Source organism: Aulostomus chinensis, chromosome 15, assembly GCF_037954235.1.
Source record: "Aulostomus chinensis isolate RoL2024-O1b breed Wild chromosome 15, RoL_Achi_v1.0, whole genome shotgun sequence".
Lineage (NCBI taxonomy): Eukaryota > Metazoa > Chordata > Actinopteri > Syngnathiformes > Aulostomidae > Aulostomus > Aulostomus chinensis.
Genome location: NC_141334.1, coordinates 20,149,952 through 20,166,922, shown reverse-complemented (window position 1 = coordinate 20,166,922; position 16,971 = coordinate 20,149,952). Strand labels below are relative to the sequence as shown.

General features: G+C 39.9%; 1 protein-coding gene and 1 pseudogene across 5 annotated transcripts in view; both read right to left on the bottom strand.

Moving 5' to 3' along the window:
* The window catches only part of arhgap32b (Rho GTPase activating protein 32b), a 123,961-nt gene that overhangs the window by 29,043 nt on the left and 77,947 nt on the right, over positions 1–16,971 (bottom strand). For 3 of the 5 annotated variants that reach the window (XM_086225830.1, XM_086225831.1, XM_086225835.1), the window contains 8 exons: positions 15,752–15,838; positions 10,548–10,685; positions 9,099–9,191; positions 8,593–8,715; positions 7,824–7,901; positions 6,265–6,346; positions 4,664–4,714; positions 4,278–4,352 (listed from right to left, as the gene is read on the bottom strand). In XM_086225830.1, coding sequence (XP_086081956.1) covers positions 4,278–4,352; positions 4,664–4,714; positions 6,265–6,346; positions 7,824–7,901; positions 8,593–8,715; positions 9,099–9,191; positions 10,548–10,685; positions 15,752–15,838 — 727 coding nt within the window. The remainder of the gene's footprint in view (positions 1–4,277; positions 4,353–4,663; positions 4,715–6,264; positions 6,347–7,823; positions 7,902–8,592; positions 8,716–9,098; positions 9,192–10,547; positions 10,686–15,751; positions 15,839–16,971) is intronic. The other 2 variants (XM_086225833.1, XM_086225834.1) reach the window with 2 other exon arrangements.
* On the bottom strand, positions 622–3,846 carry LOC147249118 (uncharacterized; annotated as a pseudogene).

Below are 16,971 nucleotides of genomic sequence, written 5' to 3'. Positions count from 1 at the left end.
ACACAGCTGCACAAATCACTGGTCCCCAGACATGACGAAGGTCTGGGCTGTCGGGGGGGGGGGGGGCTGCACATCTGGGTCAGTAACTGGTAGGTCTTTTGAACTGTCTGGGGAGGAACAGAAGGCCGACTGTCATTTTCTATCCAAAGCTCACAGCTCTTTATCTTCCAATGAACAAGAGTTTGTTCTTACTTTGGCGAAGCTAGACTTTGTTCCAGCTTCCACTGCAACACAACACAAACACACATTCACGACTCATTCATATCTGCCTTTTAAACTGGAATAGTGCAGTATGTTAAGATTTTCCATCATTTGCTGGGAAGCAGCAAACGTTAGTGGTGAGAAGAGTGGGTCTAGGCAGAGCGAGCATATTTTTCCGATGCTGTGTGCTCCCTGCAGGAATGTGCTCTTTCAGTCGCCATGGAGAGGGAGACAGAGATTCTTACTGTTGCAGAACAAAGCCTAATGCTCAATGGATGGGTTTACAGGCCCCTCATTGTAAAAGGATTAAATAAATCAAGGCTGGTCAAGACCTAGCACCGCAGCGCCCCTGCAGTGGCCTTTCAGCTTCAACCATACAAACACAAACACAGCTGCCCCTCGTGCAGACACAGCATACGTTCAATGGCGCTGAGAAACACTGGAGTAACCTGGCTCACCCCTGGAGTCATTTGCATACACCTAGAGGGGCCGAGACAGAAAGAAGCCGTGGTGCATTTGTTCTCTTTTGACAGCAAACTCTGAAACCTGGGGTCCGACTTGCACTCAAAAATATTTAATTAAAAAACTTACTTTATAAATATAAATCCAAAATATGAAATTTCAGACCAACAAATCTAGGAACATGCAATCTGTCAAACCTGAAATGTGCAAAATACAACAGAATAAGAACAATATCATAGTTTAAAGAGCCATCCACACCAAGAACTTTAACTATAATGACAGCTACGTGAGCATCCACACCAGTGAATAAGAGCTTTTTATTTATTGTGATGCTGAATGCTGCATGCTCCAGTTGTGTCTCACAGGAAGCACAAGAAAGCGTATATACATTTGTTGCTGCCATACATTGTGCAGAGAAAAAAGAAAACTGGAAAAGTATAGAAACATTAGTAATCAACACCAACACTGATACTTAAGTTGCTGTCTTTTGATAGTGTGTATATATTTATATGTATGAATATATGTATATGTACACATATATACATATATGTACTTGTGTATATACACTTATGCATACATATATACATACGTATGTGTACACATATACATATATACACATATGTGTATGGATACACACATACACACACATATGTACACCTTTCAGTTTGTTGCCTTAACAACTGTACTATCCACTGTATTATGATATACATACACATATATATACATATTCATTATATATTATATGCATACACACATATACTGTATATACATATACAAAGATGCACACATATCCCCGAGATCATGTGTGTGTATATACAGTATATATATATATATATATATATATATATATACAGTATATATATATATATATATATATATATATATATATATATATATATATATATATATATATGTGTGTGTGTGTGTGTATATATATATATGTGTGTATATATATATACAGTATATATATATATATACAGTATACACATATATATACAGTATATATATACACAGTGTGTATATATATATACAGTATACACATATATATACAGTATATATATACACAGTGTGTATATATACACAGTGTGTGTGTATATATATATATATATATATATATATATATATATACATACAGAGAGAGAGAGACAGACAGAGAAAATAGTGTGTGCATAAATATACTGTATACATACATATATACACACAATATGTATATATACACACAATATGCACACACACACACACACACACACACACACACACACACACACACACACACACACACACACACACACACACACACTCCCAGCAGGGTATCTGATGACCAGCAGTGCGTACATGTTGATGGCCCAGACCTTGTTCTTACCGTTCAGCTGACTTCTCAGTACTTGTCTTACTCTCTGGAGGTATTTGGTAGTGGCTGACTTCTTTGCTGCCTCCTCATAGTTTCCAAAGGCTTGTGGGATCCCAAGGCACTTGCAGCTGCTTTGGATAGCACCAATTTTTCAACCTATATTGTCCCCTTCAGTTCTGATCATCTTGCCTCTCCTTGATCCCATCTGGCCGAATGACTCATTCCTGGCGTACAGCTTTATATTGTCCATGTAGAGCAGGTGGCTGACTGTTGCCCTGCTTTGGAATTGGTCTCCGTCACCACTCTTTGTGATGATCTGACAGAGGGTGTTCACGCATATGCAGAACAGTAGCAGTCACAGTGCTCACTCACAGTCTCCTTGGTACATGCCCCGCTTGATATTAACCTGGGCTATTGGCATTAAGCTGGCCTCTAGGGCCGTCTTCCAAATCCCCATTGAGTTTCTGACGAAGGGTCTCAGTTTACTGTTGAGGTAGTACAGTTCCAGACATTCTAGTATCCATGTGTGTAGCACTGAGTTGTAGGCTCCTTGGGTGTTAGTGTCAAGTCCTTTCTGAGCCTCGTTCATGTATTGACCCATGCGCTGACAGGAGCTTCCATGTTGTGGAGAGGCAGATTATTGGTTGGTAGTTGGATGGAATGGGTCCCCTCTATGGGTCCTTCATGATCAGGCCTGTCCTGCCCTTGGTTAGCCACTGCATGTGTCCCATCCCTTAGCATCTGGTTCATCTGTGTTGTAAGGTGTTCATGGAGTGCAGTTAGCTTTTTTTAGCCAGTGTGTGTGGATATCAGGGCCCAGTGCGATCCAGCTCTTCATCTTTGACACTCTGTCTTGGATGTCTGTCATTGAGATGGTTACTGGTTCTTGTTCAGGGAGTTTTCTGTGGTCAGTTCTCAGGTCAACTAGCCATTGTACATCAGTGTTGTGTGATGCTTCTCTTTCCCATGTGGCCTTCCAGTACTTTTTCATCTAAGCTTTTGGTGGGTCCGGTTGGTTGTTATTCCCCTGCCACTGAGAGTACACTTTGGCTGGGTCGGTGGAGAACATCTTGTTTATTTAGCATCTACCTCTTTGGTGTGTCTCTTCAATCGGGTGGCAAGAGCTGTTACCCTTTGTTTGGCAGTTTCAAGTGCCTCTGGTATGGATAGCTTGGTGTATTTCCGAGGCACACCTTTATTCACCATGTTTCCACTAAACCCTCTGTCTCTCTCTCCTTGTTGCCTTTATTTAAGCATCTATTCTTCTCTTCCATGTAGGGTATCCTTTCTTATGCTCCATGTCCATGTCTAACTTGTACCCGAGCATCTCCAGTATTACTGTTGATGTACTGTGCATCAGCTTGTTGTGATGATTGCCGTGGGTATTGTATTCAGCGCAGCATTCACATCCACGAATAGATCTTCTGAGGGTACTTGACAACACAGCTTCAGGATTCGTCGGAGGTTCCAGGATTCTTGTTGGTTCACGATCTTCTTTCTTAGGTCAGCAGCTCTTTTATTGAGGCTGTTTATATCTTTTGGGGCTTGGTACCTAATCTCAATTGGTGGGGGTGAGGACAATATCTCCTTGCTGACCTATCGTCCTGGCACCCCCCTGCCGTAGCATTGTTGTTGTTCCTCATTAATGTCTAGTTGTGACAGTAGTTTCCGGTTACGGATGTTGGAACACTAGGTTAACAGTTGATTCTTTGTTAGCCTAAATTGCAGGTTTTGAGTATCCATAGGTCCCACATTCTCTGCATGTATCCCGTCTCTCTGGGATTGCTCATATAGTAGCGTTCCAACAGTTTCGTATGTTCAGCCCTCGTCATATTATATATATACATATACACACACACACATATATATACATATACACACACACACACACACATATATATATATATATATATATATATACACATACACATATACATATATATATACACACACACACACACACAAAAAAGATCTCCTTTCATAAAATGGACAGTGGTACTAAACCTGCTCTACTTGTAAAGTGTCATGACATAACTTTTGTTGTGATTTAGCGCTATACAAATCAAAATTCAAACTTGACTTGACCTGACAGTTGATGAGGCAGTGAAAAGAGGTCCCAAATGAGAGCAGTCATTTTCCCTGTTTGAAACTACAGTGACCATTACACACACTAGAGTTATCTGAGTCACACAGTCCAAGCACATTACTTTGGGTGTGGAGTTAGTTTTTTGGGGGGCAACACACCAAAGGGGTTTTCATCTACCTGAATTTAGGCTGTAGTGGTTTAGCGGGTCGGCCACCCATGCACTGTCCTGTATTACACTCTCCATCTCCAAGTCTGCATGCAGCCCGATGGACAGATGGACCAACAGACAGATGGATGAATGGATGGATGGATGATGGAGACATGAGAGAAGCAGCAGAGGGAGAGAAGCACTTAATGTTAGAGAACAGAGCAAGTGTGCACTTTGGGTTTGTGAGGTCAGAAGCTTTGCACAGAGGAAAAAAATTTGGTAATAAACTTTGTCTCATTAAGTATTTAACTAAACAATCATCACATATCTGATAAACAAGGCTAAATGTACAAGTGTGTCAGTGAGGGAGGAGTGCATGGAAGGGGGTGGATGGAGTGTGTATACCAACACGCACAGGGGGGGAAGAGACTCCAAGAAGCAGGCTGCAGGCCAGAGCAGGGGGAGGCTGAGACAGAGGAGGCAGAGTCAAATGCAACAAGTCAAGACACATGCTAATCCAGTTGTACTGCCCTGTGCAGCCAGACAGCAGCATCAAAGATGCATTGATGCAGTGAAGAACAAGCAGAAAAAACACTTCGGTTAAGCCACTGAGAATGAATGCAATGCTGGGTTTGTTCATGCCGGAATGTTAATCTAATTATCAATATCAGCCACTTTAAGAACAACAAATATCAGATTTAAGTTTTTTTTTAACCAGACAAAAAAAATGCAAATATCATTTTGAAGAGTATTGTTACTGATAATGCAAATGCTGCTGAAATCAAATTATTTTTTCTAAAATCTTTTTTATGAATGCCATTTACTTTCTTTAGAAAAATGGGAAAAGCACTGCAAAAAGTAGTTTATATTTCTAAATGATCAATTACTCATGTGCATGATACCTGACAACCAAGCAAGTTGACTCATGTTAATATATGCTTATTGCGACAAAATATTTTACACAAAAATCACAATAATAGTGCAGTACTAATATTGAGCATCTAGGATTATTATTTAGGATTCAAAAACCAAATCACCAATATCTAACTGAATAAAACAGCTGAAGACAACTCATAATAAAAGCTTTTTTTCTGTCAGCAAGGGGTGGCAAATGTGTGATTAACAAAAAGGCAACATGCAAACAAACATCAAAATACTGCTCAAACCAGGCACAGGCAGATTTGCTCTTGCTGTGGATGATGGACTGCGTGCGTGCACAGTAAACACAGCAAGATGCATTTCTAATAAGTCACATTGTCTGAAAGGTCACAGTTAGAAACTCTGACTGGCACATCAGTCTTAATCAACATCATCTCAAAACACAGGGGCTATCATGAAATTCATTCCCATGTAACTAAGGATCCTGTGGTTTTTGTTGTTCTTGTTTTATTTTGGGGGTTTTTCTGGACCCCTTAGTCCAACAAACTTTTTGAAAGTAAAATCTTGTCCCTCTCCAAAGGCCGTTGGATGGTTGTGAATGTGACTCCTAATGGATGAATCAGTTTCTGGATTTGCATGATGTGACTGTATTGTTAAGAACAGCCATTTTAGTTGGCATTTGCAGTCTTTGTTTCAGTGTGTGAGGATAGGAAGGCAAAGTTCAAATGCAGCTTAAGTCTTGATCCTAGCCACCAAATATTGCAGTGTTTGGTTTACACATTTGTCTTTGACACTATCAGGAATGCGCTAAAAGGCTAATCCATTTCCTCCAGACAGTTATTTGTACAAAGCTGTGTCCAAATGCCAAGATTAGCCTTTTATTTGGGATGATATGTTAGAGTTATATTTCCTTTTCTAATGGGTTGAAAGTTTAACCATGACACTGATGATGCAGGATGATTAATTTCTATGAAAAGAGGTGAGACCTCCAAAAGGACCCATACAACTTGTCTACCAAACGAACAACACAGCATCCATCCAAAACTTAAACGCCTCCTGACACATCCACTGCCATCAGGGAGAACGTCCTTTCAACACATATCCAGGAAACAGTTTGAGATGAGGGGGGAGGAGTACCTGGTTTTGGCACAGTGTTGGTCATGGACTGTGGCACTTTATCATTTATGAGCTCCACACACTCACTGGGAAAGAAGCCAACCTGGATAGAGCACAGGAGTGAGAGAGGGATGGTGGAGGTGGGAGGAAGACAATCAGTTATATTTATACTGTATATATATATATATATATTTATAAAGACAGGAGGCCTGGGGAGGAGGAGGCGGAGGAGGCAACACAGTATCTATACTGATATCTGGCTGTCCACTCTTCATGGGAGTCTATTACATGTATGATAGAAAGGCTCAGTTTGGGCATGGCCTGATCAGGTGGTTTGAAAATGAAAATATCACGAGCATCTTTGTGGCATGCCTGCTTCTTCATTTAAATCTATCGTCAGATTACACCCATAAACTGTGTAAAAACAGTGAATGAAATACATCAGTAAATGCTTCACTTTTGAATTTTGAAACATTTGTTTCTTAAAAATGGCACGATCAATTGGAAAAACATGAAAATGTCATCACTTTGGCATACTATTATCAGTTTTACTGTAAATAAGAGCATAACATGCAAAATGAACATCACACAGACAGAGAACATAAACACGTGAGGAAAACAAGTACTAAATCCACTGAAGCGTTGTTTAGTTTTCTTTTTGATCTCTGTAAAATCTAACTTGAAGTCAATGCAGTCATCTCTTGCTGGCCATTACAGCCTGGGAAGGATGACCACGGATGTTTATCTCATTGAATGATGCAGTATTGGTGAATATATGTAGGTGACTGGCACTACGACACACATCTTCAGCATTACTGACTGGCTGAGTTCCCCCAGTGGAGAGAAGCTTTACTGTAGCAGTGTTAATGACATTGTACTCTTAGGATTTCCTGGCACATGCCTAGTGTGAGCTCCAGACTGCATTAATGTGAAACTGTAGATAAACATTCACAGGTTTCCAGACTGCAGGCATCAGTGGTCTCTGGAGAAGTTCTTAGTTTGTGTCTGACATTTAGCTAAGCTGCCAACTACCAAACTATACATAATTGTGCGACACTGAATCTGATGGAATCAGGATACTCCTTTCTGCTTCTTTAAATGCATATACAATGATGAAGAAGGTGCAACTTGTGATGGCAGCCTCTCACGTATGTTCTTTATTCAGCTTGGGATACATCTGTGTCTAAAAAGAGGCACAAAAGTACCCCCATTGAGCCTCCCTCATATCCTGGTGCTGGCTTAAGGGCCCTGCCTTTGGACATACACATAATTGTGCTTCTTTGTTGTCTCCATGGTCTGTGAATTCAAGCGTCAGAAATTTTTTTTATACTGAATAAGTCATAGGTTTGTCCTACGACCAAATAGGAATATGAATCAGTTCAGTTTCCCAGGGGGAGCCACAAACCCTGTAATCTTCTCAAAAGCTTCTTTTAAAAGAGGATTCATATGTTGCTTTTACTTTCAACTTTGAATATTTGAAATCTGTTTTACACAATAACATTCTGTGTCCATGAAATACCTCAAATCTAATCTAAAATGTACAGTCAGTGAAAATGTGTGTGTTTTTCTAAGCTGCTTACCTGGAAGCCATGCTTGCCCCTCCACCATGTTGTGTCTTCTTTAGGGGGCATGTCAATCACTGACACAATATCACCCACCTGCAGAGAGCAAAAAAACAGAAGACTGTCTCTTTATCTCTCAACAATAGAAGACATTAGTGAATCATTATAAAGCCAGGCTTGCATGACTGTAAGACCATGATTTGGCACAGTGGTGCAATGGTTAGCACTGTCGCCTCACAGCAAGAAGCTTCTGGGTTTGAATCCTGGCTAGACCATGGGGTCTTTCTGTGTGGAGTCCGCATGTTCTCCCTGTGTCTGCGTGGGTTCTCTCTTGGTACTTCGGCTTCCTCCCACAGTCCAAAGACATCAAGAGGGGACGAGGCTGATTGATACTCTAAATTGACCGTAGGTGTGACTGTGAGAGTGAATGGTTGCCTGTCTATATGTTTTAGCCCTGCGATGGATTAGCAAGCCGTCCAGGGTGTATCCCACCTTTTGCTTGAAGGCAGCTGGGACAGGCCCCAGCCTCCCTGTGACCCTTAACAAGATAAGTGGAAGAAAATGGATGGATGGATGTTCCCGGCAGACTAATTTGTTTAGACTCATTTGAAAAAGTTTTCATCTTGCTCAGAGTGAACATTCACATTGGCAAAGTCTTTTCCTTTTATTTAAATCAAATCTGTCGAGTTTAGTGTTAAAATCTATATGTAGAATGCAACAACAAATAAGGAAATATCTATCAAGAATTAAATAAAGAGAAAATGTGTGAAGTGTTGATGTTGAGAACCTCAAAGGACAGCTCATCTGAAGCTTGTGCAATGTAGCGCTTGATAACATGGGCAGCAGCAATAGCGGGCACGTTGATGGACGACTCCTCGTGGACCAAAAGATGATTCCCCTTGTTGTCTACCTGGTAAACATACAAATACACTGAGATAAAAACCCAGTTCTAAGTGTTCACACAAGAAGGCACATTTGTAGTTCCAGAAACATCATTGTTCAAACTTCAGAAACACACAACACTTTGTATCAATAATACTGCATTATTAACCAGTGAGCAGAATTTTGTTTTACTACACATTTAATATTGCCTAATGTTGGGGTGCGTGACACCAATGATGCAGCAATTCTGCAGGATCACACCTGAACTGTGTTTTATCTTCATGTGTCATATTTAGGTAAGAGGAATACAATTCATTTTAACAATTCAATTCAACATCTTTTGGCAAATTTAGGCTCAAATGACAAAACAAAAAATAAATGTGAGTGTCCTCCCGATAGATAGAACAGTACCTCCATCCACGTGAGGGCCGGCCCACAGTTGATCTTGTTGTCAGCAATGGCTGAAAGCCGTGAGAGGTAAGCCAACAACATCTGGGAAACTGACTAACATGGAAGAAAACACACACACACACGTGGGCGTGCACGCACACAGACACACACGCTCGCGCGCGCGCACGCACACACACACACACACACACACACACACACACACACACACACACAAACGTTACAGTCAATACATTTGCGTATGCTAGTGCTTTTTAGTACCACAGTCATCCATTATCAACCAATTCCACCAGTATAGCCATGAGGCCTTTTTTTTTGTCCAATCCCACAATCAATCAACTCCCCATTTCCCCCTCACTTAAACATCGTTTTTTTAGCAGTTGGATACACTTGGCTAAAAATAGCTAGCTAAAATAAAAACAACAAATCCTGCTCCCTAAAAGAAGATGCCAAAAGTGAGTGACTGATCAATGCTAAAGATGTCAAACTGTACCATTAAAAAACCTGAACCTTTCATTATACATCCCAAGATTTAATACACATGGGAACCTCAAATTTCAGTTTGATTGGGAAACAAAAGTTATATCAAATTGTGCATATCTGCTGAGTGTACAGCACATGCACACACAGCTCATCAGCTTTGCTCTCACTGAGAGAGTACAGAGAAGAGTACAGGCATTAGTGCAATGGCGATCATATATGAAAGCAAAACACGGACACTGACACTTGGAACAGTTAGTAATCTATTAATTTCATCCCTCTGCGAGTGTCTCTGCTGTCATTTGTTGGGAAGTTTTGTCTGTGATGTAATGAAAATGATCCAAACAGAAACTGTGATTGTATGACTGCACACTTGAGCTAATGCTGACACTTCAAGCTTACTGAGTGGAAAGCCTCCGGATGCACACTGAGATTCTCTTGTCTACTCAGTATTGTGACCTCATAATCAGAGATACATTATCCATGGAAAATTTGTTTGAATATTTAATCCTTAATATAGTGAAGGTGCATTGGGGTCATGCAAGCAGCTTTGAAAACTATTATTCAACAGTTCACACACACGCCATCACTGTTAAACGGGTTTTACCCGTTTTGTTTGATATATTCCCCTCAGTCTGACCATGGAGGTTCAAATGCTAGCTGAGGAGGGAATAACTGGCAAAATATTAAGACATGCATGCCAAGACAAGGCCATGTGGATTATATTGAATATCAAAGCACAGTAACTGGAATAGTCTTCTTCTAGAGGGCTAATCCTGATCACCTTGCAATTTAAAACAGTGTGGGCAGCAAATGCTAAGGTTCCCTACACCTACAAAATATTGATTGTGCATATTTATGTGAAAAATGTCCTTTCTCTTCTCTTCTGATGCCAAGATTTTAGACATGCTCAAATGCCACATTGCATTATTTAGACTCCAGTGCCTCAGTTTGCTGTGTTTCAGAGCTCACCTCAGACTGATCAGTCAGGCTGTCCAGTCGAGGCAACTCGGGCAGCTGTGAGAAACGTCGGTCATAGATGCAGAGGTGCAGGTGCTTGTCCAAGACACGGAAATCCTCATAGCTGCGCTTCACAATCCAGCTTCGACCCTTGACAATAAAAGATGTCCAAGTGAGTAAGAACAATAAAGCAGCAAATAGTCAGGTAAAGAGCTGCAATTAAAATTAGACTCTTCATAACAATCAACTGCAGTTAGCTTGTTGTGAGTGTACATTCATGTCAGCAATATGTCATATTCCCTTCGATTTTATGTGCTGCACATATGCAGCTAACACTACAAAAGCACACAAACACATTGAAAGGGGTCAGGAGAGCCAATAGAACTTTTCAGGGCACTCAACCACTTTATAAAGACAGTTCCAGTCATGGAGGAGGCAGACATTTAGGAGCCTGCTCATTATCCAAACTACACTCTGTATACTTTACACACCACTCCCAAAGGTTTCTAAGCAAGGAATAGCATTCTAGCTTGATGGTGACATTTTTGTACTCAGGCAGTAAGTGTTTCTATTCATTTCCAAACAAGATGGTAATTAACTGACTGACAGTGTTTTGAGGACTCCTCTGGATGGCTGCAATCAGGTGCTGGTGAGAACATCAAGCATTTGAGCAACTAAAGACTATGGTGCACAGCAACCATTATGAGTCCAAAAACCAATCAAATGACACTTTTTTTTTAATGGAAAAATAAGCACCCTTGATAAGTTGCATACGCCAGTAGATCATGGTGGTTGGGGGGTCTAAATTTGCTGCTTTACCATTATGCATTTCGCCTTGGTGAAAGTTCTCCATTCAGCCCGCTTCCTCCTATGCATGGCATCACCATTCAAATCACGTCAGTAGCAAAAAACCCTTCTTATCCTCTAAAAAATGCAATGGTATGGAAAAGCATGGCTCTTATTTTCAGTTTCTACTTTCACCTCAATATTGCATCATCCATAAGGCTTAACCTTTAACTATGCACCAGGAAAAATTCTGGAGGCCATGGGCAGACTGGGAATTCTGCTATTAGGGGACCTATGTTAGAGGAACTCACTTAAGTCCTTTAATGACGAGAGGACTATTTTGTCTAACTCAAAATCAATTTTTGAAGTATCAACAACCAAGACATCTATTGCTAAATACAATTGGCTCTCTTTCAACAACGCCAACTCTAAGTCTCCTAACACACATAATGGCTGTCATCTGTAAAAGTCACAAAGACTCACATAAAATCACTCAGTGATTTTAACATCGCCTGACCTTAAACTGACATGGGAGATAGACCTGAACTTGCCTTTGACAAAAAGGGAATGGAATGGCATCTTAATGAATCTCAAAAAGATGTCAAGAAACCTTAAACCAGGCTCTTCCAATTGACTTGAATGAGTTTCCTGGATTCCACCTAAGGTGGAATGCCCAGAATGATGCCTGTTCATGTGCTGTGGAATCACCCCCAAGTATTATGGTCTGAGCTTGAGATCCATGTATATGTTATGCAAATCATAGGCTGTCAAATGCCCTTTTGTCATCAGAGACAACATACCTTGGGGAACCCATCACACCTCAAAGATCTCCCACACTCATGAAGAGTGGAAGCAGACAGCACTGATGCCGGCCCCCTCTGCTCCTCAAGTAAATCTCTAGAATTATCATTGGAGCAGACTACCTGCATTGAAATGTCTGTGATACAGACTTATGAATAGGGGGGAAGATTGCTATCTTAAATGGGGTAGGTATCTCTTTACTGTGTGGGGACCAGACGAGCAGTTTTCTACATTACAAGGGCCTAAACTCATCTCTATTCCTGTACTAGGAGGATCAGCCTGCACTGTATCTCTTCACTGCTGTAGCTGCACATGACAATGTGGATTATGGAAGTGTGTTCTTCATTAGCAGCTATGCATTGTTCGTTTATTGTAGTTTCTGCTCATGTTTTCAGGTTTTGTTTGGGGTTTGTTGTGTTGTATTTTTTGTATGCTATCAACAGGGATATTCATCATAAATTTCTTGAATTTTCAACAACTTTTCCAAGCCAATTATGACCAGATTCTTTGAAAAATCTGTTAACACATGAACAATGAAATCCATGACAAGATCTAACAGCATATATTCAGCAAAAAAAACAAAAAACAAAATATGTAGCAGAACAATTTCTCAGTCAAACAGTAATATGCACGTTCATAAGAATATTTTATAATGGCTTCTCTGAAATGTTTTTGCTTTATTTATTCTTTTAAAAATGCTATTTCTGATCCCCCGACTTTTCCAGGTTTCTCATGACCATATGAACCCTGTACTAAACAATGGCAGCAAGACAAACTTCTTATAATTCATGGCAATTCAAAATGCCAATGTGTTGATCAATAAAATAAAAAATAAGAAAGAGAGAAAGATTCTTTCATTTCCACATCATTTATATTTGCTTTGTTTGTTGGCCTAGTTTTTTCCAGCATCAGGAATCCAAAGCATTACTGATGTCACACATTCCAATCAGCACGACATCATTTCCCAGACAAATTTTAACCATTCCTTGAACGATTATTATTTTTCTGCAGATTTTCTGCTTAAATCATGCGTTCTCTTATCAATAAGCAGAGGTGCAACTTTAAAAATGCAACTTGACTTTACTGATTAATACTGTGAGAATTGCAATAAAAGGGATTAAATACTTAAAAGATCTAATTATTATATATGTATCCTTTGGACTCCATTGTGGACCATTTTACAGGAGATGCTGTGAGGAATCTCGTCATCTATCACAATCGATAATAAATAAATAAATAAATAAAAATATAAAAATCTGTTGATACTGAAACATGTCAAAGTTTTTATTAATGCAAAATCAGCATGACGTTTCATGAGACTATTGAATGTGGATGACAGAGTTATACAGTAAATTCATCCACAGTCTCTGAGTTCGAGCCCTCTAATTGAGCTTCTTGCATACTTTAATTACCGTACAGTAAATTATCAATCTGATCTTATAGTCATTTTGATTGGGCTAGAAACTCTACCAGCCATTTTAACAAGTAATCTGGGGCTGTCAGCATGCTGCTCTGCTTTGATACTCATCAATGTTTTGAGGACATGTAATATGCTGCTGAGTTATGTATAGCTGACCATAATATCTTCAGAATGCCCTGAAAACATTTTATTGATTGTTCTTCCTGTCAAACTCTTTTATCCAGACTGTTCATAGTTTAGTTAGACAAAGTTTGATGTCTGTATTGTACAATGTTTCATATTGTTGCATATAAACCTGGAGGACTATCATTTTATTGTCAGCTATTCTATTTCTATAAAATCCTCCTTTGCAAATATTTTGTTACACTGCTGCACATCATATTTTAATACCACTTGTAACACAAACCACAACAGGCTGCCTTGTTTGATTTGAGTCAGGACAGGCAAACATGGACAATAAAAAATACGCTGCCAGTTGTTAAATTTTATGAACAACATTCAAAAAGGAGCCAAGAGCCTCTGTGTCAGCATTAAGACGTGTCTACTAAAATCTTTATCATTCCACACCACGGGGACATGTTTTTTTCTTTGGTATTATCGCTTCTGTTATTGTCCCCACAAACACTCGTCTTATCATGACTCAAATGCAATGGCACTGTCTCAAAAACCCAAGAAAGCAAATAAAGTCTCTGGTGGGTCATAATACTTTGAAGTTGGCAAAGTATTCATAAACAAAAGAAGATGAAGAGCTTACTCAGCCCTTCCTAGTAGAGTTCAGTGATTAAATGCCAACATTGCTAGTGTAACCAAGAGGAGTTTGCCCAGAATCCACCACATAAAATGTAACTTCACATAGAAAAAAAGTTATTCCATGGACTTTTTTCTCATCCACTAAGACGAGGCCCCAAACCTCCAAACCAACAGAGAAACCAGCAGTGGAAAAAGCCTTCAGCTTTTATTTAGTCAAGAAAGCTGCGTCTGTAGCGGGGCCAGGGCCTGTGCGACTGGGACTGCAGTGCACCACTCAGTCCACTGATTCTAGCAGTGTTTAAAGTACTGGCTGGGGCAGACAGTAATGCAAGGTCTCTGTGGGCTAGGGGAACTCTTTAAGCTTTCCTGACCCACTTTCAGCAAGTGACTCCAGTTGCCCTCCCATTCTGGGTCTATGGAACTCAACCAATCTCTCTATGCTAGGCTTTTTTTTTTTTCTTTTTCCTTGGAGTACACCTCAAGCCAAACTCTGTTTTTTTGTCCTTTTTCATGCTGAACTGGAGTAGATTTCAGTTTTCCAATGGCTTTAAGAAGTTGGAATTTCCAACACAGCCATATACTTGTGCCATATACTTGTGCACTACTGCCAAGGTCGAGCAAATGGAATATGATCTGTTGCATGAAACACATGAAAACAGAATGAAAAATGTCACTGGAGGAGGTTAGGCAAAGCTTCTGAGCAGCTGCCGTGCATGTGTGCATCTGCTTCCTCACTAGACACAATTTTGGGTTCATCAAATTTGCGCATATCGATGTATGTGATTGATGTAATCATAAATTGTTTTGCTGTTACTTTATGATGACATCCCTCCTTAAAAAAGAAATTTAGATGACGACTAACATGCTCAACTTTGACGAGACTAAACAGGGAATGCTTGACTAGCTGGAAGATTACGAAGGAAAGGAACAGTGCCAGGTGTCTCTACTGGGCCTCTTCCCAAAATAATAAATACTTTGCAAAGAGTGATTAATATTTCATTAATGAAAGTGAACTGTAAAGAGCTAACATCATTTGAGAAATCAATTTGAAGAATAAAATCCAAAAGATCCAAAAAGACATGCAGCATAATTTGATAAAACCTATCTGATGTTCCTCTGATTTGCTCACCCATCCTGGCATTCCTCCATACAGAGCTTGAGAAATTTTTTTAAACAGAACATTGAATGCTTCAGGGATGATTTTTGGTGAATGCTCTGATCAAAGTGCTGGATATCTGGGAAGGTTATATAGTGTCATGGAAATCATGCAAGTTTAGGATAAAGCTGAAAGCACGAGTACATTTTTTAAAATGGTTGAAAGTGTATGGAAGTTAGTACATAGTAATATCGAAGGAAAGGGCTTGCAGGAGGCTTTCAAAGTATCACACACTTGTTTGTTTTCATGTTAGGGTATATATCTGCATCCCGACTGATGATCTGAAGAGAAATGCAGTCTTACCTGGCAGTAAATGTGAACCAAGTAAACCAGCTCCTTCAACTCATAGCCGTTCCGTGTCACTTCACACTGCTCATCCCCAAGGGACAACTGAAAGAAAAAACAGCAAGAGAGCAGTTGGAACATTAAATAAATGTTTATTCTTCAGTCATTTTAAGGAATAACACTGGATCAGGCAGTGATGACTTAGAAAATGTGTCTCAGTACTTTCAGTGCAGGTTTGATTCCAGAACTAAAGTATCCATAAAACACCAAAATATGATGAATTTAAATTCTCATGCCATCAGCCCAATACATCTTTGTTTTTTGTTGTTAATGATGCAGACAAAGAGTGTTTCAGTCATAAGAAAGTGTAAATATTGAAGCACTGACGCAAGATTTAAAACAAATATGAGCTGCTGTGTCAGTGTTGTAGAGTAGGGAAATCTTTAATTCATTTTGAACCTACTCCACAGTTGGTGGTATAGAATGATAGAAAAATATCAGCTGGTTGATGTGTTCTCATTGTGTTGCAAATCAACTCTTTCAGGAAGTATAGGTAGGTAGTAAAACTGTCCCCAGCAAAGTCCCCTCGGCTAACTCAAACACTAAGAATCTCATATACCACCTCCACAAAAATCATGTGAAAAAGTAGAGTAAAGGGATCAAAAGGGATGCTATAAATTAAATAAAGATGGAGGGATATAACAGTTGCAAAGACCCAGTCCTGATTTAGAAGAAGAAATCCACAGTAGAGGAAGAAAGCCACAAAGTGTGACACCAAGTATACGTTTGGTTTTGGTATTTTTAGGATATTCACATTTTATGCCTATGATTATATTGGTCTTAACAACTACAGTTCAAAATATAATTTTTTTTTTTTAATTCATTGAATATGCCAAAAATTTGCTATAATGGTGTAAATGGTGGGCAGCATGATAGTGCAGTGGTTAGCACTGTTGCCTCACAGCAAGAAGGTTCTGGGATCTTTCTGTGTGGAGTCTGCATGTTCTCCCTGTTCCTGTGTGGGTTCTCTCTGGTACTCCAGCTTCCTCCCACAGTCCAAAGACATCAAGAGAGGACGAGGCTGATTGATACTCTAAACTGACTGTAGGTGTGACTGTGAGTGTGAATGGTTGTCTGTCTATATGAGTTGGCCCTGCAATGGACTGGCAACCTGTCCAGGGTGAACCCCGCCTCTCACCCAAAAGCCGCCCCCCCCCCTACCCTTAACAGGATAAGCG